The 27611-nt window shown below is 34.4% G+C and overlaps 1 protein-coding gene across 8 annotated transcripts in view; it reads right to left on the reverse strand.

Annotated features, from left to right (window-relative positions):
- The window catches only part of UGGT2 (UDP-glucose glycoprotein glucosyltransferase 2), a 245742-nt gene that overhangs the window by 194081 nt on the left and 24050 nt on the right, over window positions 1-27611 (reverse strand). For 7 of the 8 annotated variants that reach the window (XR_008914063.1, XR_008914061.1, XR_008914062.1 and 4 more), the window contains exons 3-5: window positions 19753-19883; window positions 18982-19094; window positions 7977-8151 (exon numbers count right to left, since the gene is read on the reverse strand). Coding sequence is in view for 5 of the 8 variants with exons in the window: in XM_001377357.5 (XP_001377394.4) it covers window positions 7977-8151; window positions 18982-19094; window positions 19753-19883 (419 nt within the window). In the remaining 3 variants the exon portion in view is untranslated. Of the gene's footprint in view, window positions 1-7976; window positions 8152-18981; window positions 19095-19752; window positions 19884-20116; window positions 20234-27611 lie in introns of those variants that run through there. The other variant, XM_056807710.1, reaches the window with a different exon arrangement.

The raw sequence follows: 27611 nt of genomic DNA on the forward strand, positions 1-27611 counted from the left end.
TCTTCTCAATCCATTATCACATTAGGATTCTTAAATTGTTCCTTCGTGAATTGATTATTAATTTGAGATGTTGAAATAATAAAGAATTAATGCTTGTGGTGAGGGTTTCATTAGAAGACATCCAATGTTTCTTCTAAATTCTAGAATTCTTTGATACTAAACTCCTAAAATTTTTTTTTTGTTTAAAGGTCACTAAGAAGCTATTAGAGTTGGCTTCAGAATAAAGAAGACCTGTGTTCAAGTGTTCACATTCTGCCTCTAATATATACTGGCTGGTAAGTCACAGCAAGTCACTTATTCAGGACCCCAGGTAACTTGATAAGTCTATAAGTTGGAGGCAAATGCTGATCTGCAATGGTAGAAGTTTTCTCAATGGGAATAGAGACAGAAAAAGAGATAGAGATAACATCTGTGTATATGTAATTCAAAGATTCCTTTGACTGTTTCCTGATCACAGGTATACTATTTAAATATTGTGGCCCAATTTTGTTATGCCTAAATAACAAAGATAGGTTTTATCAATGGTCTAAATATGAGGGACAAAAGATTAAAATAAGAGAGAACTCTTGTTTTGAGAATGGCTAATATAAGACAAATAATGTGGTTCCAACACTGACTTTATGAATCTTAAGTAATTGAGTATTACTATATTTTTCTTTCAATTTTCAAAACATATACAATATTCCACAAAGTTATATCTACTATTGTTCCAAACAAAATTTTCTAAAGGGACACAAGTTAGAATGAAGCCCAGTTCTAACTTTCTAAAATTAGGGTGACAAAAGTCATAAGTAAGGTTCATTTTAGGTACCAAATTTTCTTAAACAAATGTAAGAATACACATTTAATAACTGAAAGACACGCAATCCTGTAGGAACTTGAGGTGTCTGAATTCAAATTTTTTAAAATTTTATGATACTATTCAGTTTTTATTTCAAAGCTGCATATACTGTCAGTGGGATAGAATAGAGGCTGAAATTAATCTTCAGCACACATTTGGTCACATACTTCCTTGTAGAGAGTTGTATGACTTTGTTTTTTATCTGATAAGGTTTGTTTAGCAACTCTATATATGTTGAAGAGGGCAGTATATTGTGATTCTGACAATACATACTTTCCTTCTCATCTTTCTGCTTCTGAAATTCCTATTCTCCCTCTACCATCTACCAAAAGACCTATGTCAGACATCCTTAAATATCCATATCTTTCCCTGTCATATACTATAGAGGGAACAGAAATAGAGATAGGGACCTGTGATTTCACTGGTAGAGGAAACTTCCTTGACCAATGCAGGCAGATTTATACTTACACTCTTATACATACATACATATATATATATATATATATATATATGCTTATATATATATATATAACTTATACTCTAGGAGGAAGAGGCTAGACTCATTACATGAAATGAAATATGCAGAAAAGTACTAAGTGGTCCTGCTCACATCAGAAATCCAATTAGTCAGTTTCTCAGACTAACTATAAAACTGTTAGGCACATGCTATAATAAAAGATAGGATGTGTGAAAACTGGTTTATTTATAATTTCAGTAATCTGATGAAGCTGAATTTTTTTAAGTTTCTAATTTAATATGATACCATTTAAGAATACATTTAAAGAGGCTACTCAAAAGTCAATCAACTGATGAGCAAATTTATGGTTAAAAGTAACATATGCTGCTATATAGCACATTTAAAAAATAGAATGTTACACAATTTCCATTATCAAGACCAAAAAGCTATTAGCTTACCAATAATTAACAAATTTTTTATTCATAATTACTTTTGCTATTTGAAAATGTATTACATATTATGTTTGGATTTGCAACCCCAAATATTCATTCTATGTTAGGTGGAGAGACAATCTTTCATACTTTTTTTTTACTTTTTCATCATATTGGCATGCAGAATGGAGTGGTGATAGATGGTAAGAATTCAGGAGAGGATTAATGTCAATAGTGGTACCTGAACTGAGTTTTTTAAAGAAAGTAAAGATTATAAGATTCAGAATTGAGGAGAAAGTATATCTCAAGCACTGGAGATAGCTAGTTCAAAGACAAAAAAGAAGGAAAGTATATGGTATGTGAGGAACAATAAGCTAATCTGTTTAGTTGAGGCAAAGTGTGTTGAGGGGAGCATAATGTTTTTGAAGGTTGAAAACATAGGAAGAAGTCAGATTATGAAGGAGTTTAAATGCCAGAAAACTTAGTATTTTAGAAGTAACAAGCAGCTACTGGAATAGAAGAGTGATATGGTCAGTCCTATGCTTTAGGAAAATGGCTTTAGTAGCTATGTGGGAAATGGATTCCAATTAGGTAGTTGTTATAGTAATTCAGATGACAAGTAATGAAGTCCTGAACTAGGATGGTGGCTATGTGAGAAGAAAAATAGATGCAGGAGATATGGATAGAGAAAGACCTGGCAACTAACTAGATTTTGGGATGAGGGTGAGCAGTAAAGAATGACAGATATTATGAACCTGAGTAAATAGAAGGATGGTTGTGCCCTTAACACAAACAGAGGAAGCATGAAAAAGGAATGAGTTTGGGAGAGATGATATGTGATAAGAGATATCCATCTCTTTTGGATGCAATTAAATCATGAAATATCCACACCAGGTTTCAATTTTATTTTTTCTGGTCCTAGGAGGTGGTTCTTATCACATCTTCTATTTTCTTCTGAATAGTGGTACTGTAAGTTTAGCAATGGAGGTCAGGTTTGTCATCTTACAAACAGCTACCTCAATACTTTAATCTCTATTCTAGCTACATAGATACCAACTAGTAACTTATTTGCTACTATATATCTTATAGTCCATTTTAAAGTGTAAAGGCACATCCCATTGCCAATGCTAAGAGAAATTCCTGTTCTATAACACTTCCTGGAGGGCTAAGGTGATTCAAGTAAATACCCAGCACTTGATTTCAGCATCAAAAGCAAAGATTTCAGGGAGACCCACAGCAATAAGTGGAAGTCTCTTTACTTTGAAGAATAATAAAGAACTCTCAAAAAGGCTTTAGTACTACAGATTAATGAGACTAAAGAGCTAGAGGATTCATACTAGTATGTGAGAATGATGGGTAGAGCTGTTGTTAGTAAGACTATTAATTCCATGACCTACCCTGACAAATCAGGATGCCAAGTCCTTGAGGTCCCAGAATCAATTGCTCACAGAGTTATTAAAATTAGCCACAAGTACTGACACCCAATAACTTAAAATATCACTGGCTTAGATTAATTGATGAGGAAATTTATAAATAAATACCTTTTAAAGAAATTCAATATTATTAATTTCACTCACATATATGACTAGTACCAGGCAACAGTTACCTAATAGAAGTCCTTATCACATTTGCTTAAGAATATGAAATGATTTATTTTAGCAGTAATTTACATGCTCAGTACTGTGTCAATACCTATTAAGACTTTCTTTCATCTATGTACTATAGAAAATTAACTTTCTATTAAAATTGTCTTACTAGCTTACAGGTGTAAGATATTTAGAACACAAAGATGTCTATGAAACATTATTCTCTGATGAATTTATTAAATACAAGAGGAATATTTTATGGAAAAAGAAAATATCACAGGACTAAGCTATGTTTTCTATCCAGAAAGATTCCACCAAACACAGAGAGAAAAAGGTATCATAATATGCTTCATGTTAAATTCTAAAATGAAAATATATGCTTAAAATTTTAATTTTAACATTAATTCAGAATTAGAACCAGTTGCCCACATATGTATTATAAAACAAGAAGCTATAATTCTTGTTTGAATTTTTTGCTTAAAGGGTCTATGCTGTTTGAACTGAGCATGGTTTTTTGATGCCTATTTTAGTATATCATGATCACAAGTTCAAAACATGTTATCAGTTTTCATCATTAAATAGTGTTTCTGCACTAACAGTTTCCTAAAGAGATAAACATCAAAACCCAGATTCACCCTTTCCCCTAACCTCTAACCCCAAATAATATGTCTACTATATCTTCACACATATATAGCACATATAAACAAATCATAAATTCACAAAATAAAACATGATGGCTAGAATGCTGGACCTAGGCTCAGAAAAATCTGGGATCTAATCCAACTTTGGACATTTACTATCTGACTATGGGCAAATCATAATTTAAGCCTCAATTTCTTTACCTGTAAAATGTGGATAAAATATCTGTAGTATCTACCTTGTAGAGAATTTAATTAGGGTCAAATATGCTAAATAAGGTATTTTGCAAACTTTAAATAATAATGTAAATATTATATATTATCATTATTACACATATAATACACATATAACAAATACGTTATATACTCGTAGCTAGATGTCATGATAGATAGAATGTTGGACCTGAATTCAGGAAACTGAGTTTAAATCTGACTATACATACTTACTAAATGTATGACCTTGGTTGTCATTTAACTTCCTCAGTTTCCTCATCAAACAATTGGGATAATAGTACTTACTTATTTTGAGTTGTTGTGAGAATAAAATGACAATATTTGTGAAGTATTTTGCAGATTTTAGAGTGCTATGCAAATGCTATATGTAATAATTATTATTACAGGGTTCTTATTACACACTTAGCAAAAGCACACAATCAAATGTTATATATATATATATATATATATATATATATCAGAATACAACTATGAACCCAAATAATTATTTTTGTTTTGTTTGCATATCCTAATACAGAAATTAAAACAATTTATATACATTTATAAGAAAATTTACAGAATTATAAGGACAGTTTAAAGAATTTTTAATGGCCTAGAGGAAATTTTAATTTTTAAATTAAAAATCAATATTAACACCATGAGAGACAACATAGTATAGTGGCAGAGAACACTGCATTTGGAGTCAGAGGAAGAATATGTGTTCAAATGACTAGGTCTTATTTTTACTATCACTAGGATAATTAACCTCCTCAACAACTTAGTTTCATTATCTATGAAATGAGAAGGCCAAACTAGATAATCTTCCTACTCTAAATCTCCTCAACCATAAAACTAACTTATAACTTGTGGGAATATTTTTTTAAATCACTTTACTTATAACATTAAAAAAGAGGCATTACTATTTGCTTTGCTACTTTATTACCACTTTATTCTAAGGATCATTGGAATTTTCCATCTGACTTACAGATAAAACTTTACTTTGTATATCTCTGCCATTAAAATGGGAACTCTTTGAGAGTAGGTGCTACCTTATTTTTCTATTTGAATATTCCTATCATAGAATTTAGAACATTATCTCATTTTATCCCCAGAATCCCAAGAGGCAGGTAGTATTATTTATTATCTCCATTTTGTAGATGAGGAAACTGAGGAAGACAGAGGTTAAATGACCGAGGCTATTTAACTAGCAAGTATTTGAGGCTGAATTTGAACAGGGTCAATGCTTTATTCAGTGTGCCATCTAGATAAAGTTTGAGTTGTGACTTTCACTTACTACCCAAGTGAACATTTATAATCCATTTATAACCACTCAATCTTCATTCTTCATTGTAATGATATGAAAATAATAACTATCCTATTTGCCTCACAAGGTTGTGAAGAAAGTGATTTGTAAGCAAAGTACCATATAAACATGAGTAGCTATTATGAGTATCACGGGATTTTTCCCTGGTGATTTCTTGTAATATAGTGTCCAACCTCTTGCTTTGATTATGGCTTGTACGTATTCCAATGATTCTTAGATTATCTCTCTTGGATCTATTTTCTAGGTCAATAATTTTTTCAATGAGATATTTTAGATTTTTCTATTACCTTTTCATTCCTTTATTTCTGTCTTATTGTTTCCTGATGTCTTATGGATTCATTAGTTTCTATTTGTCATTCTAATTTCTAGGAAGCATTTTCTTCATTGAGTTTTTTTTTGTTTCTTTTTCCATCTGGCCAATCCTACTCTTTAAAGAGTTATTTTCTTCAGTGTCTTTTTTGCTTCCATTTTCATTTGGCCCATTCTATTCCTTAAGAAGTTGTTTTCTTCAATGTCTTTTTGTATCCCATTTTCTTTTGGCCTATTTTAATTTTTAGGAGTTGATTTCTTCAGTTAATTTTTTTCTTCCCAATTATTTTTCTGTCAATTCTCTCATCATTTGGCTTCTAAACTTCTTTTCAAATTCTTTCGGGGGCTTTTAGAGGACTTGACATTCTTTTACACTTCCCTTTGATGCTTCATACATTTCTTTTTTGACACTGTTATCCTCTTCTGAGTTCATATTTTGGACTTCCTTGCCACTAAACCAACTTTCTAAGATTAGGTTTTTTTCTTTGTCTTTTGCTCATTTTTCTAGTTATTTTTTCACCATTCACATTACCTATCTATTGAGATTCTTCAATGTTGAGTCCTGACTCTCACTTACTACCCAAGTGAACATTTATAATACACTTATAACCACTCAATCTTCATTCCTTATTATAAGGATATGAAAACAATAGCTGCCCTTCAATTGTAGAGTACTTTTCTCCCAGGCCCAGGGTAGGCTGAGCTTCCTTTGTTTCCCAGGGTGTGTCTATTGAGGGAATGGCCCTGCTCCCTTGCTCTGGGGAGGCTTATAGCTGTTTTGTCCAGCTAGATTTATCTCTCCGTGCTACCAGTTTCCCTATTGTTTCATTGGCTGGGTTGGTACCTTCTCTGCTGCTTCTCTGTCCCTACCATGTGGTTTGAGCAGGGTGGGTCTCTTGCTCTGGGCTCTACTGTCTCAGGCAACCTGACACTTTATTACCTTAGACAATCTGCTGCCACATGGAAGTGTGTAGGTTTCCTGCACTCTCTGACTTTTCTGAGTACTGAATAGCTTAGAGGTTGATCCCCTCCCCTGCTGTATCTGCTTTCTATATCCCTGCTGAGGGGCTCATACTGGGCTCATTCCTTTGCTGTTGCCACTTGCGGAGTAGTAGCATGTTAGGATGGTATGAGTTTTGCCAGTTCCCACAGATGCTGTGCTACCTGGGCTCCTCTCTCGTCTTACTTCAGTGAGACATGTTCCTCCTGCTTTTCTTTGTTTTGAGGTGATTTATTTTCTTTGTGTGTGTGTGTGTGTGTGTGTGTGTTTGTGTGTGTGTGTGTGTGTGTGTGTGTAGGGATCAGGAAAAGCAGAAAATTCTTTACTATGCCATCTTAACTCCCAGTATACCAGTAACCATTATTATGAATGTAGTATGCAAACTCCAATAGATATTTATTCCTATTTCCATTGCAAGAAAAGAGCAGTCTAAGGAAAGCTTTATATTATATTGTAGCATCCCAAGCACATTCACATCTATGAAATATAAATGACTGTATGATTACTGTGTCTCCAAGCATAAGGTTATACCAATGAGGCTTGTGAATGTAACCTTGAACTGGCCATGCGGCCCTTGGCTAAGACAAACTCATTAACATGCTCAGACTCAATTCCCCAGGAAAGCTCGGTTTGCAATCTACACGCCCAACGGTGTTCCCTCTGCCTTGCCACCCAATCTTGATTGTCTATACTTTGTGATGTGGTTACTACATGCTTGGGAGTACCGCCCAAGCAGGACAGGAATAAATTCAGAGGCAAACCCATGAACTTCCTCTTGCCTCTTGGCCTTTCCCTTCCATGGAGCTCCACTGGGCTCCTCAATGACTGTCTCTCTCTCCTCTTAACCTTCTCCTTCCCAGAGGCTGTAACCATCTTGGCCTGCATTCCCTATTTTAATCTCCTCCTCCGCCTCGTGTTCCTTTGTACTCATACTCTCCTATCAAAGGGAGTATCATAGGGATTGCCTGCCCTATTCAAACACTGACTTGTCCGTGTCTTTCATTTCCACCCTGGCTCTCGGTCCCTACCTCTCCTCGGGTCCCATCACAAAGGTGAGCCCCTTCCCTTGTGGGACCCCACTGGTCAGGGAAGTCCATTAAGGAAAACCCCACATATATAAATTAAAAGAAATGAAATTATTTTAAGTCATGCTAAATTTGACATAAAAGTAGAATACCTGAACATAATGTCGGAAAATGTATTGAATTTCTTCCTTTTGTGCTTTCTCAGAAAGAATTTTGTGAAATTTATTGAAGTCCTTAGTACCCATTTCTGCATAAAGTATGATGACTGGTAGGTTCTCAGAGACTGTGGGGTACTTATGATCTCCTTTAAATAAATATGGCCTAGGCCTGAAATGGAAAGAAAAAACACATTTTAATTAAGGAATACAATCATATGTAAGAGATACTGACCACTGTTCACCTCTAAGAGTCTAGTTGATATGCTAAAAAGTAGACACTGGCCTAAATTTGCTTGGCCCTTTGCTTTCCCTTCTGAGTGAATCCTGCCTACAATCTGCTCCAAACCACTTGAGTCTCCTCTAATGTCTCAGGTTGGTACTTTTTAAAATTTTCTATCTAGATCCCTACTGCCCCTACATAAAAAAAAGCTATAATATGATAAGTATATAAGAAAAGGAATTAATCATTTAGTTGCAGAGATTCAAGAAGAAAGATATAATTTGTAGCCGGAGGATATGCCTTCAAAGCAGAAGCTCCTGAACTGTATTTCAAAGAAAAGGTATGATTTTAATAGGGTATAGATGAAATTTAATTTAATTTAATTTTAATTTATTTAATTTATTTAAAATGATTTATTTATTTTTAAGTTTAATTTTTTAAATTTAAATTTAAATTACTTTAAAATTACTTTTTAATTGAATTTTTTTATTAAAAATTTTAGGGTATAGAGAAAGTACAGGAAACAGTCCATTCCAGTCATGGATAGAATGGTATACAAAGAAATAAAATTAGGAAAGAACAGAATAGGGTTTGAATGGTACCTAGAGCACATGGAATTACATGTCAAATACATGTAAGCTGGAGAAAGCATATATAGTTACAATAGAATAATGTAAATATAATTTTTAACTAGTCTAACAATACTGAAAATTAACAGAGGTAATGATAATAGCAGTTATAGCTAACATTTATATAGTGCCTTTAAGGTTTGCAAAATGCCTTACATATATTTATCTCATTTTTATCCTCAGAAGAACCCAAGGAAGCCGGTGCTATTATTATTCATATGATGAGGAAACAGGTAGACAGAAGTTAAGTGACTTGCCCAAGGTCATATAGTTATCACATATTTGAGGCTGGATTTGAACTCAAGCCTTCTTGACTCCAGGTCTAGCACTCTATTCTTCATGCCACCCAGCTGCCAAGGTATGAATATCCTAAGTTTATTTCTATATTCAAATGAAAGAAAAAATTTTAAATAAAAAGCTATAAAATGCTTCAATGTCTTATCATAGTCTAACTGGAGTAAAGGATTCCATCTATGGCGTTAATAGTGTGTCTTGTAATACTGATTATGAAGTAACCAAAAGAAACATTAAAACAATTATTGGGGTTTCTCAAAAGTTTTCCCCAAACTATGATAATACTTAGAATAAAAAAAAGTACTATCCACTCCATCATTTTAAAATGCTGAACAACTTAATGAATTTAGAGTATTTCTTCACAGAAATACATGTCATTTTCATAAGGAAAAAATTGTTAACTTCACTAGGAAGATGAAATCAAACCTCCTAGTTCTGTGAGAGATGCATGAATATATAGCACCAGATGTTGCATAACAACTAACTTTAGTTCCATCTGGTCTTGCTTTTATAGACTTGTTGATATTGAAAAATATCTCTAAAAACTCTGAAATATCTGAGAGAATGAAAACAAAATCACAAAATATAAAACAAGCACACACGTAGAAGACAGAAGAGAAAAGAAAATCAATGATGTTATTTTTATTAGAAAAGAGGAATCCATTATTAGTCAGAGGTCTAGGCAAAAGGCAAAATAAGCACTGTAAGGATAGCATTATATAGATTCCTTTCACATAACAAGAATGTGCTATTCATGTCTTCCTGGAGGCTACTTTTTTAAAATGCAAACTTCTATATGCAGAAAAGCCTCACTAATTTGAATTAGTTGGAGAAGAGCAACCTAATTTGTAAAACAAATATAAACTACTGTTTTCTAACTTTCAGGTCATGTGATATTAACTCTAACTAAGTGCTAACAAACTGTCATGAGGCAGAAATTCTAGGCTTGCTTTAAAATAACAGAATAAAGTATATAAATAGATGTAGATATTGTTTAGAAGCTTAAAAATTCTATTCTTTTCATCAGATTAAATATCCCCTTCACAAAGTGAAGGGCAATGACATATGTGCTCTTATATTTGGCTGTGTCAAGCCAAATTCACCATTGAGTTTCATGTTATTTCCCTTGCAGTAGGAAATTTCTTGGCTATCTGCCCCCTATGGCAATAGCTGAATCCAAATACAATCAGACCAATCTTCAACAATTTGTTTTTTAAAACCTTAATCTAGAAATGGCACTGCTTATCCATAAGAGTTATTTACTTTGATAATTTAGATGTGCTCAGTTGTTATTAATTGTAACTTGTGTTGGAACTGTTTAATTCCTGGCAACGGATTCAATTTTGATACAAAACTTAGCTTATAAATTACAGGAGAAAAAAATGGAATACAAATACAATAATTTTTTTTCAAAGAACTGAAAAGTTATTGGTGACAGTTGGCACAAGAAAGAAAAAAAAATGTGTCTAGACAACCCAACAATATACTAGCCCTGGAGCACCCACAAAATACTCCTGTGAAATGGATGAGGTGAAATGGAAATGAAGTCTTGAAATCAGAAATACTGATGCATGCAACAGCATGAAGAAACTGAGGCAGGGAAAGATAGAGGAGCTGAAAGTGAATTTGGACACATGCCTGTCTGCCAAATGTCTGGGAGGAAGGATGCAATGGAGCACCTTTTTTACTTCAGCATTTCCCTGAGGCAGATGCAGAAAGAAATGCCTGCAGCAGCACATGTCTGGGGAGATACAGAATGGCAGTTGCAGAAAGCCCTTGGAATATGCGGGCCCGAAAAATTGAATCTCACTTATTTGTTTTAAGTCTAAAGAATAACCAGCATCACTGAAAAGAATCTAATACCACAACTTGTGATGCTTGGGAACAGGGAATACACTGTTCTTGGCAACATAACAGTGGCAAAGAAAAATGAAAGATGACTGGATCAAACCAGTCAGAAAAATATCAATTGTTCCAAATCAAATGTGTCAGATGTGAATGCAATTGAGCTATAGGGAGCATCTTACTTTCCCTTCAATGTGCCCATCCAATGGGGAGACAGTCATGGTTTCAGTGAGATTTTTTAGCACTGAAGAAGCTTTTTGCAAGTCGTACACACCATTGCACGACCCAATTGCGTCACTATGACCGACTGCTCTTGTGTATTGCTGCATGACATTTGTGTTGTTGCACAGAGCAAGTGTGAATGTGCAAGTCACTGTTGGATGCTGGCATATCATTACACATAATTTCATGGCAGACTGTCATAGCATGCCACAAGTGGGCCACTGTATGATGCAACTGCATCACAGCTGTCCCTGCAGTGCCAGGCACACCATTGCTTCCCATCACACCGTGCAGAAATGTCTTCACATGACAGCTGGTGGCGCCAAACAACATGGGTGTCACTGCAAGCTGTTGCAAGATAAGGTGTCACCCCTCATGTGGTAACACGCAGGTCACAGACATGCCTTTGCACATGGTGTGGTTGTGTTTACACCTGATGCAAGTGTTACAATGTGAGTGGTTGTATGACACAGCTATGCCATGCCATGTTACTGTGTGTCACAGACTTTATTGCATGTAGTTCCACGATGCATTGTGAGGCTGCACCACGAGGCACCAGTGCATGCCATCATACAATGTGGGTATGCCACCACATGATGCAGACAAGCTCTCATGTCATGTAAGGCATTGCATGCCATAGGCTGTTTTCATGTGATGCAGACATACCACAGATATACCATTGCTTGCCACTGCATGGAATAGGCCTGCCATCACAACTCAGACGTGTCATTGCATCTCACTGCAGGATGGACGTGTCACTCACTGGCGTGGGCAGCTCTGGTCTTTTCCTGAGGAATACTTGGCAATCTTTTTCATGAAAGGCCCACCCCTTGTTCCCCCGCTAGCATCCTCAGTTTTGCTGGGTCACTTATTCTCGGCTCTAAGCTCGTGTTCTTTGCCTTCTGGATCTCATGTCACATTCTCCACTCGTGAAGGAACAGCTGCCAGGACACGTGTGATCCTGACTGTGGCTCCTCAGTACTTGACGTGCTCAGTGCTTCTTCCTGACTCCATGCAGCATTTCTGCTTTGACCTGGAAGCCCTGTATTTTGGCTGTGCTGTAGGATTCAGCCCCTGCTGGCCTGCTGAAAACTATATTGGTTCAGAGAAGCAGAATGAAGACTTCCCTTTGGTATGGGATTCCAGCTCTGCTTCGTCCCCTTCAGGTTAGACTAGATGCTGGGAGACCTCAGACTTCTAAGCTCCCTCCTTTCTCCATACCACTTTAGCCCTCTCTACCCAGGGAGGCCACGATAAGTTCCCTTTTCACTCTGACCAGGATCTGTGATAACCTGACCCATTACAGTGCCCTGATATGGGTCTGGGAATGTCCTGGTATGTTTGAGACCTTTACTTTACTCACTACAGCCTTTCTCCAAGGACAGCAATGCTCCATGTTCAGAATTCTTCTGGCTTTGCCCATCTCCAGTATATACAGTGTATACTGTCTGTTGAGTTGGGTTAAACAAATAGCAGTTAAACAAGGGTCAAGGTGGTTTGTTTTCTCTCTCTCTCTCTGTTATCATTCTCATCCCTGCTGATCCAAGGTCCAAATCCTGCTTGGATACCTCTTTCTCTTCTAAAATAGCAAAAACAACAAAAAACCAAATCCATGACAATCACCCTTATATTTTTGTTCTTACATTCCTTTTTCAGCCTCAGTTTATTCTTGGCTTTTGCATTTCTGTTATTCTTTTTCACAGGATTATGCTTCATTTTCTATTATCTGGCCTTGCTGTTGACTTCTATGCATATATTTCTTGAATCTGAGCTGGGGGTAGTTATCAATATTACTATTGTGTATTTTTTTATCAATATCAACTAATCTTTTCAGATGAATTAATTTTTCTTCTTTTTTTTTGGAATTATTTCCCTTTTTGTCTTAAAAATTTTATGTAGAACATCTTCCAACCTTCTTGGACTAACTTCCCCTGTTGTATTGCATTCTAGGGGAACCTATTTTTCCTTTGATCCCTTTTAAATCTGCATTCCCATAATCAAGGATCTGCCAGACTATGTCTAGTTTCCTCTCTTTTATCATAAACTCTAGGACCAAATAGTCACTTCTCCCCACATTCCTATCATTTCCATCTCAGTCAGGGATGGAAGGATAGGGAGGCCTCTGTTACTGAGAATCAGATCCAGAAGATTTCCTTTTGTTGGTTCTTCCACACTCTTACGAATGAGATTCTTATTAAAACAAATAAAAAACTATTAGCGCCACTACTTTTTGCAGAGAGAGAAAGCTCTAGCAGATGTCTGACTGACTAATACATTAATGGTGGAGCTGTACATTGATTCAAACATTATGTAAAACAGTTTTTTTGGAAAATTTTATTTAATTAGTCAATTTAGAATATTTTTCCTTGGATACAAGAATCATGTTCTTTCCCTCCCCTCATCCACCCCCTCCCGTAGCCGATATGCAATTTCACTGGTTTTGTAAAACAATTTTGAATAATAACTTGTCACTAAACCGTGCCACTCAAAGAGTTCAAAGAAAGAGGGAAATGACCTATATGAACAAACATATTAAAGCATCACTTTTCATCATAGCAAACAACTAGAAACAATATGATTGCTCATTAATTGGGTGACATTATGAACAAATTGTGGTATATGGATGTAATGGAAGAAAATTACACTGTAAGAATTGACAACTATCAGAGATCCAAAGAAACATATTAAAATTTCCAAGATGTTATACAGAATAAAATGAGTAGTCAGGAGAATGGGAAAAACAACTTATTAGGCTTTAGAATTCTGATTAATACAGTGACCAATCTTCACTTTAGAAGACTGATAATGAAATGTGTATCCCAATTCTTGTTAAGAGTATCTAGAGTAGGGGGCAGCTGGGTAGCTCAGTGGATTGAGAGCCAGGCCTAGAGACGGGAGGTCCTAGGTTCAAATCTGGCCTCAGCCACTTCCTAGCTGTGTGACCCTGGGCAAGTCACTTGACCCCCCATTGCCTAGCCCTTACCACTCTTCTGCCTTGGAGCCAATACACAGCCAATACACAGTATTGACTCCAAGATTGAAGGTAATGGTTTAAAAAAAAAGAGTATCTAGAGTTGAAGAATGAGATATAATAACATTTTTAGCCATACCAATTTATTCTGCTTGACTATACACATTTATTACAAAAGAGGGCTTCTACAGATGGGAAAGGAGAGGAGGGGGACATAAATTAGTAGGTAGTAATAATGATGCCAAAAACAAAAAGAAATAAAAGTGTCAATAAAACATTTAAAAAAGTAAACAGAAGAGAGCAGAAGAAAGCTTAGAAGGGGTCACAGACAAGGAGGGCTGTTTTGTTACTACATTTAAATCTTTTAAAATGTTGCAAAACAAACTATACATGAGTTCACAATTTTATACATAATATTTTCTGTTCTTTTTTATTGAAGTGTAATGTTTTTAAATTCATTATGAAAAATAAAATTATAGGAATAAATAGGATAGAATATCCAAATTCAAGTTCCTTTATACTAATTTTTTGCAAAGAGTACATTTAAAGACCATAAATATGTTAGAATTACTGTTAACACTATCACCATTATCTATCTATCTAATCCATACTTCATATTCTACCAGTTGTACTAAGCCCTATGTGATAGAGACATGAAGAGAGAGAGGCTTTGCAGGATTTTTGAGCCAAGATGCAAGAACCAAGGCTGGAAACCTAGCTGTCAATCAAAAGAAGGTTCCAATGGAATGTTCTCAGGAGTGGCAGTTGGGGGTTTTGCTGGCCACACTGAGAAGAGAAACTTGGTTTTGGACTTTGTCTCTGTCTTTCTGACTCTGGGTAGTTGAAGCTGATATGAAAAAGAAATTTGGCTTTTGAATTGGTGGTCTATATGAGAGTTGAGCTGGCCAGAAGAAACTGAGAGACTTTGAACTCTGTTTCTTTCTAGAGTTGAGCTGAGAGACCTTGATGATTTTGTGAGAAAGAAGAAAGAAGATTTATAAGACTGTTGTCCTCCATCTCCCTAACTATCTAAGAGTCACAGTTTGTGACTGGACTACTTTCTCAATCCTTCATTTAGATTAAGGACTTCCTCATCCCTCTTACCTCAGTTTCCCATCCTATTATCTCAATAAACCCCTTGACTTGAAAAAGGAAAGGAAAAGAATATCTTTATAGTTTACTCAAGTTGGGAGGGAAGGAGCCAAAGGCTTCAAGAACTGGGTGAAGAGGTTTGGTTAAGGGAGGGAGGGAGGAAGGAGGTTAGGAAATAGATTGATCCATCAGCCATCAGTAGGGATCAATAGGCAGAACCCCAGAGCAAACCCCAGAGCAGTATCCCTTGTGTAACAGTTCCCCTGTGTAACAGCATCCCTGTGTGGCATCCCTCAGCATTTCTCATTCCTACCTCCATTACAAATAAGCAGCCTCAGGTTCCTGTAGCAGCTCTCGCTAGTCAAAAGCCAGAGAACAGCAGCCATTGTAGGAGAAACAGTTCCCCTCAGTTTACCATTCTATTTCAATCAAGCAGAAATAGTTTCCATCAGTTTATTTCTCTATTTCATCTATAACTTCATAGTGGATAATAAAATCATATCATTGAAAAGGGATCAACCTCAGTATTCACATAGAGAAAAAAGGTATGAAAAATGTATATTATCAAGATTAGGACATGCATCTGGACTGGAAGTCCTTCAAGTATATCAACAAATTGGAAAAAAAAAACCCTGCAAGGTAAAATAAGTATAAAATAATGTTATTTCTTAACTCTTGCCTTCAATGTCCTCTCAGTCTATCTTCCTAATTCTCTCTATTCCTTGAGTAGCATTTTAGCTATTCAAATGGACAATTATTTATGTTTAGATTTGAAGAGGAAGAAGAAATCAGGGTTCAAATCTTCCAAATTACATTTGGTAAATACATATCTAATGATCCTAAGATTTTCACTGTTACAAAAGCTACTTTTTTAATATCTATTTTTCTCTTAGTGCTGCTACATAGTTGCAAATCATGGAATACTGTAATTTCAAAAGAACATAAATCTGAGTGATCCAAATATTAATGGAAAGATAAGACTGCGATCCAACCATGCCATATATATATATTTTTTTCCAATTTAAACATTATTTTATTTGGTTATTTTCAAACAATATTACTTGGAAACAAAGATCCTTTTCTTATCCTCCCCCCCCCTCCCACCGCCCCTCCCCTAGCCAACGCTGGATATCACATGTGTCCTTCAAACCCATTTCCATGTTTTGGTATTTGTATTAGAGTGTTCATTTAGAGTCGCTCCTCATTCCTGTCCCTTCCACCCCTGTAGTCAAGCAGTTGCTTATCTTCGGTGTTTTTACTCCCACCGTTTGTCTTTTGCTTGTGGATAGTGTTTTTTTCTCCTGGATCCCTGCAGAATGTTCAAGGATGTTGTATTGACACTAATGGAGAGGTCCATTACGTTCTCTTGTACCACAGTGTGTCAGTCTCTGTGTACAATGTTTTCCTGGTTCTGCTCCTTTCTCTCTGCATCACTTCCTGGAGGTTGTTCCAGACTCCATGGAATTCCTCCACTTTATTATTCCTTTGAGCACAATAGTATTCCATCACCAACATATACCACAATTTGTTCAGCTATTCCCCAATTGAAGGGCATCCCTTCATTTTCCAATTTTTGGCCACCACAAAGAGCGCAGCTATGAATATTCTTGTACAAGTCTTTTTCCTTATTATCTCTTTGGGGTACAAGCCCAGTAGTGCTATGGCTGGATCATAGGGCAGACATTCTTTTATCACCCTTTGGGCATAGTTCCAAATGGCCCTCCAGAATGGTTGGATCAATTCACAATTCCACCAGCAATGAATTAATGTCCCGACTTTGCCACATCCCCTCCAGCATTCATTACTTTCCTTTGCTGTCATATTAGCCAATCTGCTAGGTGTGAGGTGATACCTCAGAGTTGTTTTGATTTGCATCTCTCTGATTATTAGAGATTTAGAGCACTTTTACTTCTTTGGCTGAAAACTGCCTGTTCATGTCCCTTGCCAAACCATGCCATATATTATTAATAACATGAGAAATGGTATGAAAGATACATATGATAAACACATATATTTGTAAATGTATGCAGTAAAAAAGTGGGATACTTATGTATCAAAAATAGAAGAATACATGGAATGTTAAAAGAACCAGAGCAAGGACTATAACAAAATAGATAGATCATTAATGGAGGGTTTATAAAAAATATGGGGGGTGGGAATTCCATAGGATGAGAAGGTATTGTTATAGGGAAGTTAAATAGAAGGGATCTAACTAACTAACTACACACACACACACACACACACACACACACACACACACACACACACACACACAAGTTTATTAGCTAAAGGGACAAGGGAATGGAAAAGGAATCAGGGAGTAACATATTTTTCTAACCTACCCAAATATTAAAATCTTAGCCTTTCTAAATAACCTTAATCTAACTAAATTAAAGGATAATTAAAGATAAAGGGGAATAGTAAAGTCCACAGGGCCCAGATTCTCACAACACCAGAGTCCTTGGTTGGGTCACACAGCTGTCTCAAGATGAGTCCTCACAAGGTTCAGGAAGGGAGGAGGATCACACACACATATACCATCCACCAGTGTGGGGGAATCACTCACTCAACCTCTCCTTAAAGATGATCAAATTCCCAGGCAGTTCCAAAGTTGGTTTCCTTCAGAGAGTCACTTCCACACACCCTCTCTGTCTGCTTCTCAGAGAGAGAGTCTCAGTTGCCAGTTTTCCAACAGCCTTAGAATGTTGACCCAGTCCTTGCTCTGTGGAATCTTGGTTTGAAGGCTGTCAGCCAGCATTGCTAAATTCTCTTGCTATATAGTACTGAAGGGTTGCAATTCTGTTCAATGGAAGGTTTACTTATACCAATGAGATCATAGATCAAAGTAAAGGGAAATACAGAATAAATATTTCCTGTTAGAGTGGATAGTCCATTTTCCTAATTAAGCTTTTGTTAATTTGTCAATTTAGATTTGTAATAGGTATTTAAGTAGTCAATATTGAATACAAGTCATATTCATGATTTAAGAAAATTCCTCTTCTTTAAAATTTTCATAAGTAATTCATATTTTCAATTAAATGGATGGCAAAATTAAGTGTACTTAGCAATAAAAATGTTAAAATACTTGATTTTACAGCAATTTAAAAATAGATGCTTTTAATAGTTTATATACTAGAATAGAAATTATTTATTAAACTATACAATTTCAGCCATTTTCAATCTGACTCTTTGTGACCTCATAAAGAGTCTTCTTAGGGGGCAGCTAGGTAGCTCAGTGAATTGAGAGCCAGGCCTAGAAATGGGAGGTCCTAGGTTCAAATATGGCCTCAGATGCTTCCTAGCTGTGTGACCTTGGGCAAGTCACTTGAACCCCATTGCCTAGCCCTTACCACTCTTCTGCCTTGGAACCAATACACAGTATTGATTCCAAAACAGAAGGCAATGGTTTAAAAACAAACCAACAACAACAACAAAGAGTTTTCTTGGCAAAGATACTGTAGTGATTTGCTATTTCCTTCTGCAACTCCTTTTATAGATGAGGAAACTGATGCAAACAGGCTTAAATGACTTGCCCAGGGTCACCCATCTAATAAGTGTCTGAGGCCAGATTTGAATTTAGAAAGATGAATTTTCTTGCCTCTAAGCTTTGGATTCTTCTCTCCAAGAAGCTATCTAGCTGTCCCATTTATACAATTATAAAGGTTTATTGTAATAACATTTTCTTTATGAACTACTTCTTGTTCTATAGGTATTCATTTTAATTACCTCATTGCAGCCTTCTTCAGAAGCTTTTTAATCTCATTAGTTTTACAGGTGCACTCCTTATGGATAACCACAAATGCACTGCAATCTTCTGGTGGTAGTTCATCAGCAGCAATCTAACATTATAAAGATGATACTTAACTAGGAAGGTTTAATTGCAATCCATTTTTAAATTAACATATTTATTTGATTAAAATAAATCAACCACTATCAAACTTCTGTTCTAATTAAAGTAAAAACTTAAAAGTAAAGGAAAAATCATAGAGAATATTTTCAATTTTATTTTTGGCTAAAGAAGAAAACTACAAATATCAACTTTATTCCAGGTAATACTGAAATAAAAATTTATATTAAATTTTCTAAAATTGTAAAACATAATCCCACATTCTACCCAGGTAGAAACATTTTCCCTTATTATCTGCCCCATCCCACAACATACATACACAAACCAGTGAAATATCATATCATATTATACATTACGTACTTAATTTTTTAAACCTTACCTTCTCTATTAGAATTGAACCCATAGAAAAGTGCTAGACAACTGGCTATCATACAATTAGGAAATGTCTGAGAACAAATTTGAACCTAGGACTTCCCATCTCTAGGCTTGGTTCTCTATCCACTGACCAACTTAGCAGCCCCAAATTACACTTAATTTTTAAATGTTTGGTTTAAAAACAAAATGTTGTCAGTAGGCCATAGTAATTTATATGATGACTTTCTATGCAACCTATTTAGAATACCAAATATAGTCTAACCAATTTTACATACCTGTTGAAACATCTGAATAGTTGGTGAGTATGCCCTTATAGATAAGGCAAATTTTAAGAGATTAATCTGCAAATTGTTTAAAAACTGTCCTGCTTTTTTCAATATTAAGTTGTAATATGAGTATTCGGAGTCTGTAAAAACAAAAACAAAACAACAACAAATGTAGGGGGAAGAAAAATTTGTACTCAAAAGCTTTCCACTTTAATAAGGAAGGAATTTAACCTATCAATGTTAAAAATTTTTATATTCCAACCTTGAATACCTATGATATAAGGAGGAATAAAAGTCTGAAAATTAAGATCCTTGTTCTGTTACTAACTTCATGTATAATCATAGAATGCTGATTACTAGAATAAAAACACACCTAGTGGTTTCTAAACCTGCTTGCAGAATCTGTCTGGGAGTTTGAGTCCCTCCTAAAGCTGTTCAAATGTTCTTTACTGTCATGACCAGACTTCCTGGACAGCTGTAGATAAGAAATCAGAACCTAAAATGATTATTAAGCAAGAGGATGCATTATACATATGCTTTCACACATCAATACCCAAGTAGAGATCATGTAAAAATATCAATCATTATAGTATTTTTATTCATGAACATAATTTGTTACTCTACAGTACTCTAGGGTAATTTGTTACTCTATTGTAAAGGTCACTGAAAGAATGAATATAAGAAGATAATTCAATCATTTAATATTTACAGAGTTCCTACAATGCACAAGGCACTGTGATGGATATGAAGGTGAATTATAAATATATGGTCACTACTATCAAGGCGTTTAAAATCAAGAATAGGAGTATCAATTATCAGGTTTTTTTTTAAAAAGCAACTCATAGAAGAGAAACATAAAACAGAACCTCTGATTGTGAGGGGACAACAAATCTAACTGTGAAGCTAAGAAATATAAATATAAACAATTAGTCTATAACAGAAATTCTAAACTATATCTACTCACAGGAGGGAAGAGAAGCTTGTCAAGAGGTAAAGGAAATATTTGGTAAAGATTTCATTCTAATAAAAAATTCCAGTGAAAATTTTGAGGATGAAAAGAGTTCACTTTTTAGTTGAAGCAGACGACATATAAAAGGAAATTTAATTATGAAAGATAGAAAGTCCTGAAACTAAAAATTATGTATTGAAATTTTTTATTAAAAATTAAATTGTTTTATTTCTTCAGTGCATGGTAAATACTGGAATATGTTATCTTTCATATTGAATAGGAGATATGGTAATGTTTGCTTAAAATCAAGGGATAATAGAACCCCCAAAAATGGTATGTGACTCCTAGTCTAAAATGTGGACATAGATTCAATATTATTAAAATTCGGAAAAGGGAAAGATCTGTGGCTGAAATAATAATGAAATGACTTCATTAGGAAATAGACATATGAACTTATCAGTACAGACAGATGTTTCCTTCAATAATTCAAATACAACCCATGCCTGTCCATCCTAGGCTGTTCTTTCTCATGTCTTCCCATAAGTTTGCCATGGGGAATTCACTGAAAGTCATAGAAGCTTTCTTTCATTTCTATTGGCATTATAATAATAATTAGATTTTTCATATAGTGTTTCATGGTTGGCAACACATTTTACAAATATTATCTTATTTGATCCTCACAGCCACCTGGAAAGAAAGTGTTATAAAGAGAAAACTGAGACAGTGATTTACTTAGGGCAATAAAGTTAGTTAACTTATGAGGTGTATTTAAACTCAGGCCTTCCTGATTCCAGGTCCAGCACACTATTCAAAACAACAATGAATTAGACAGTTCTATTAACTCCTTAATCTTGACAGAATATTAGCTCATCTTCTTTTTTTGAATATACAAGTTCTTCTTAGCATTTCTTTAATTGTTATATATTGCAACCTGCCCATACCCATTATATACTTCTCCATTGCCCTGTCAATTATATTTATTAATATTAAAATTAATATTCATTAATTTTTGGAGACTGTATTCCATGCATGATTACTACACAATTCTGGCAGAATATTGGTACTAAAAAAGTGGTTTTTTTTGGTTTCTGAAAGATTTTTGGAGTAATTTAAAGTGCTCTGAAATTTCCCAAAGGCAATTTTCCCTTGTGTTTTGTTGGATTTAAGACTGAATCAAACTGTTTATTTCCAACTTTTTTCTGCTTGGCAATGAGTCTTCTCATTATGAAAATTTATTTACATCAGGAAAACAGCCATAAGAAATTATTGCAATGGACTTCTATTTTCTCTTGTATCTATATCACATTTTTGTTATCAATAACTTTTTCAAATAGTTGTTTTATTGGCACACGATCTTTTTCTCAAAAAATCACAAAAATTAAAAGTTAGATATACATCAGCCACTACCTAGTACAACTCAAATCAAAAGCAAATTCAATAGGTGGTCATTCAGCATCTGTTTAAAAACTTCAAGTTAGAGGGGATCCACTCTACCTCATGAAACAGATCAATCTATTTCTGGAGTATATTAATTGTTAAAAATTTTTTCTTGACATCAAACCTAAATTCTTTTTTTGTGCAATTTTTGCTCCTCATTTATTATTCTGTATTTTGGGAGTCAAACAAGTCCAATCCCTCTCCTATAAGATAGCCTTTCTAATAACTGTATACAACTATAATGTTTTGCCTCCTCTTGGCCTGGAAAAATATCACCAAATTATTCAAACAATTCTTATATGATATAGATTAAAGGCCTTTGACCATCCAAGGTACCCTCCTCTATTTATATGCTCAACAATTTATCAATGTTCTTTCTAAAATATAGCATATTGTCTATGTGATATGATATGATTAGGGTTCACTATAGAGACATTACCACATTTGTAGAAACTATGACTCTCAAGGTATGCAGTTGTTGTCTACCTATGTTGTCTCTCCCTATCCTAAACCTTAGACTAAGTATTCAAAATTCCTTCAAAATTTATTCATATAGCATATCATACTCTTGAGACCCTTCACCATCCTGGTCAAAGTCATTTAACCTCCTTGAGGCTGTTTTCTGATCAACAAAATAGGGCAATAATATTTGTACTATTTAACTTGTGGCAATAATTATGAGAAAAAGGTGACATATTCACTCCAAATCAGTTTTCCATTTGATTTAGCTCCAGGATGCTTCTTAAAACAAAAAGAAGAATTTATCAACTTTTCCTAACCATTTGTGTATTTGGTAGTAAGTATCATCTCTATATGAGGAATCCTGTGGCAAATCAGTCCAAATTAGGAAAGAGGAAAACATCTGTTATACAAAAACATATAAATTTATATATTATATAAAAACTTCTACTTTGGGGTCATACAATTTCCTGTGTAATCTCCAGCCTTCAGAAGGAAAGGGGGAAAAAATGGAGCCTTCCATAAGACTCTGACTTCCATTTTATGCTGCACTTTTCTCCAGCTTGTTCTCCAGACTCCTTTGGGAAAAGGGATGGAATATTCTACTCATTGGTGAATTTACTCACACCTAGTCATATTCTATATATCCCAGTGATTTTGAACCCCTATAAGTCTTCATCCAAACCCCATTTCTCATCCTTTGCCATCTACTTCATTATTTCCATTCCCTTCAACCTTTCCACTTTAAAGTTCCAACCAAACATCATCCTCCCTCCTTCCACTGTGCCTTCTGGAACACCTGTACCATAAGCAACAACTTTCAAGCTATTACTGAAACCTGGTTCCTCCATAATGACATAGCCACCCTGGCTGTACCCATCAAGTACCAGGTGTACTTTTGATCATTTCCCTTAACTCACCAGTTGATGTAGAGGAGTCAGAATATACCTTTCTTTCCATTGACACTTCTGGATTCTCTCTACCTCATCATTCACTTCTCTTTTGAGTTAACGTAATCATCTTTAATATTCAATAAAAATACTGATAGTTATTATCTAAATAACTCCAGATTGTTCCCTTTCCTTCTTCAATGAGTTCAATATATGGGTCACAAATTTTCTCTCCTCCCCAACTTCTGACATCACACTAGAGAGAAATTCAACAGGCATATTGACTCTCCTTCAAACACTCTTAATTACTCAGTTCTTCAACTTACTTGCTTCCCACGACCTATTCCTTTACCTCATCTCAGTCACAAAGAGATGATAATACTCTTAATCTTTCCATCACCTACAACTACATCACACCTCTATATTCAAGAATTCCAAAGATCATACCATAATATACTGGTACAGTGGTACCTTGACACACAAGTTTAATTTGTTTTATGCTCATAACTCAATTTGTTAGTGTGTCAAGTTAAATTTCCCCATTTAAATGAATGGAAATGCAATTAATCTGTTTTGGCCTCAAAAAGCCACATGGATTTTTTGTTTTATATGCTTTTAAATATGAAAGTGTACTTTATAAATAACAAATAAATATATTCATAGATAATAAGAATGAATGTAAAGAAATAAACTTTGCTCATGAAATGTTATTTACCTTCAAGATCAGGTGTAGATACTGGTGAAGAAAGTTTTCATTTCCTGCACTATCGCTTAAAATAACTTACCCTCTACAAACATAATGTTACATTTAATTGCAAAATTGAACTTACACATTACTTATGATGTGTAACTTTATTGTTAAACTTAGTTGCTATTTTTTTACTTTACATAATTTTCATATTTTTCTTAATAGAATTTTGACTGTTTGCCACACTTTCCTCAATTTCGCTTAGAGGCCATTTCAACAAAAACCTTTTTATAGAAGTCTGTTTCTTTCTCCCTTTCAGAATGTTTAGATGATGTGTGAAACAAATGTCTTTACACAGCTCCAACACTATTGCAACTTTTTGGGTGTGCCTTTTCAATAAACTATTTAATTTTTTCCCATATCCTCAGCATTTCCTTAATCTCACTTGCACTGATTGCCTCATCTACCCAAGGCTTCTCACCACTATGTAATTTCCTGTAAGACCACTATATGCTGCTGTTGCTGTAACTCCTTCAATTCGTACATGATCAGGACCCATAGTTAAAAGTTAAGAAATTTGCCCCCCCCCAAAAAAAACTGATAATAAAGGCAAAACTAAAGAAGTAAACAAATGCAATTCAATATAGATGCTCACACAGCCAGATAAACACTGAACTAAATTAGATAGCCTCACATAACTTGTGAAACCAAATATTTGGCAGGCTGTTTAGTGGAGGGTGGCAGAAACTCATGATTAAAATATCTGCTTGTGACTTAAAGCAAAAAATCCTGACTGTGACTGCTCCTATCTCAAATTGCTTGTGACTTAAAGGTGCTCCTGTATCAAGGTACTATTGTACTCATGCAATTAACTTTCACTTTCACTTCAAGCACTTGAGTGATTTTATTTGTAATTTCATTTTCCCTTTCTTTTTTATATTCTCTTATTTTTTATATTTTATTTCCCCCAATTATAAGAAAAAATGTAACTTAAAAAAATTTTTTTTAGTTTCAAATTTTCTACCTTCCTTTCTCTCTGAAATAGTAAGCACTTTGATATAGATTTTACATATGTAAAAACACAGAAAACAGTTTTCCATATCAGTTATTTGTGGAAGAGAATTTGAACAAAAACCAAAAAGAAAATGAAATAATGTGCGTTTTGAGATGCATTCAGGCTTCAGTGTTTTTTCTGGAAGCAGATGACATTTTTCATCATGAGTCATCTGGGATTATATTAGATCACTATATTGTTGAGAATAATTAAGTCATTCATAATTGTTCATCATACAATATTACTGTTACTATGTACTTTCTTCTCACTTCACTTTGCACAGTTTCATATAATATATGTACATCATGTAATATAATATGTAACATAAAATATAAGTAGTGATACTGCTGTATCAACAAAGGACATGTACAGTTTCATAGGTTGCTTTCCAGGATGATTGGCTCAGTTCACAATTCCAACAACAGTACATTAATGTCCCAATTTTCCCACATTCCTTCTAACATTTATTATTTTAATTTTCTCTCATGCTAGCTAAGCTTCTAGATATGAAGTGGTATCTCAGAGTTGTTTTAATTTACATTTCTCTAATCAAGGGTGATTTATAGCATGTCTTTCTTACAACTATAAATAGCTTTGTTTTTTTTTTCTGAAAACTGTGTATTCATATTCTTTGACCATTTATCAGTTGGGGAATGATTTGTATTCTTATAAATCTCAGCTCTCTCTCTCTAAATATATATATATATATATATATATATATATATGAAATTAGGCCTTTATTAGGGATAACTTGCCATAAAAATCCCCCCCCCAACAATCTTTCAAATTTTGGTTGCATTGGCGTTATTTGTACAGACCTTTTAAAATTTATTACAATCAAAATAATCCATTTTATATCCTCTACCTCCTACATGGCCATAAACTCTTGCCTTATCAATAGATTCAATAGGTAAACTAATCCATGATCCCTTAATTTGCCTAGGGCTATGCTTTTATGCCTAAATAATGTATCCATTTTGACTTTATCTTGGTATGCAATGTGAGAAGTTGGTCTATACCCAGTCTCTGTCATACCATTTTCCAGTCTTCTCAGCAGCTGTCATAGTGAATTCTTGTCTCAAATGCTTTGATCTTTGAATTTAATAAGCACCAAATTACTACAGTATATCTAATATATTACACTGAGCCACCACTCTATCTCTTAGCTAGTTCTAGTTTGTTTTGATGATTACCACTTTGTAATTTAGTTTGAGATCTGGTATGCTACCATCCTTCACATTTTTTTTCCATTGATTTTCCAGATAATCTTTTGTTCTTTTAGATTATTATTTTTTCTATCTCTATAAAATAATTGGGGACACTTTTATTGTCATGGAACTGAATAAGTAGATTAATTTAGGAAGGATTGCCATTTTTATTATATTGGCCTGACTACCCATTAACAATGAATATTTTTCCAGTTGTTTAGCTATGACTTTATTTGGGTGAAGTGTTTTCTAATTCTGTCCATAGAGTTTCTGGGTGTGTCTTAGAAGGTAAATGTCTAAGTATTTGATATTATCTGTAGTAAGTTAATTGAAATTCCTTTTTCTATCTCTTCCAATTAGGCTTTATTGCTAATATATAGAAATGCTGATGACTTATGTGGGCTTATTTTTATCTCCTGAAACTTTGCTGATGTCATTATTTGAACTAGTTTTTAGTTAAATCTCTAAGTATGCCATTATATCATCTGCAAAAGATGAGCATTGTTTCTTTCTTGCCTATTCTTATTCATTCAATTTCTTTTTCTTCTCTTATTTCTATTAACTAGCATCTTGAGTACAATACTGAATAACAGTAATGATGACAGGCATCCTTGCTTCAACTTTAATCTTAATGGGAAGGCTTCTTGTTTATCCCCATTATGTTTGCTAATGGTTTTAGATAGTTACTATTTATCATTTTAAGCTAAGCTCCACTTAGCCCCAAATTCTCATGTTTTATAGTAGGAATGAGAATTATATCTTCTCAAAAGCTTTTTCTGCAACTATTGAGATTAATCATATGATTTCTGTTAGAATTATTATTGGTATGGTGAATTATGCTGGTGTTTTTCCTAATATTGAATCAGCCAATGAAGAGGAAATTAAAACAATTATTAAGAGCTATTTTACCCAATTATATTAAAGGAATTTGGTAGGATTCCACCTATTTTCCCAAATAGCTTATATAGTATTGGGGTTGTTCCTTAAATGTTTGGTAGAATTCATTTATGAATCCACCTGGCCCTGGGGATTTTTTCTTAAGGAGTCTTCCACTAGCATAATTTTACTCTATTTTTTACTCTTATAATATTTGGATGCTCTATCATTTGGTACATAAGCATTTAGTATTGATATTACTTCATTGTCTATAGTACCTTTTAACAAAACATAATTTCTTATTTAT

The sequence above is a fragment of the Monodelphis domestica genome, chromosome 8, assembly GCF_027887165.1.
Source record: "Monodelphis domestica isolate mMonDom1 chromosome 8, mMonDom1.pri, whole genome shotgun sequence".
NCBI lineage: Eukaryota > Metazoa > Chordata > Mammalia > Didelphimorphia > Didelphidae > Monodelphis > Monodelphis domestica.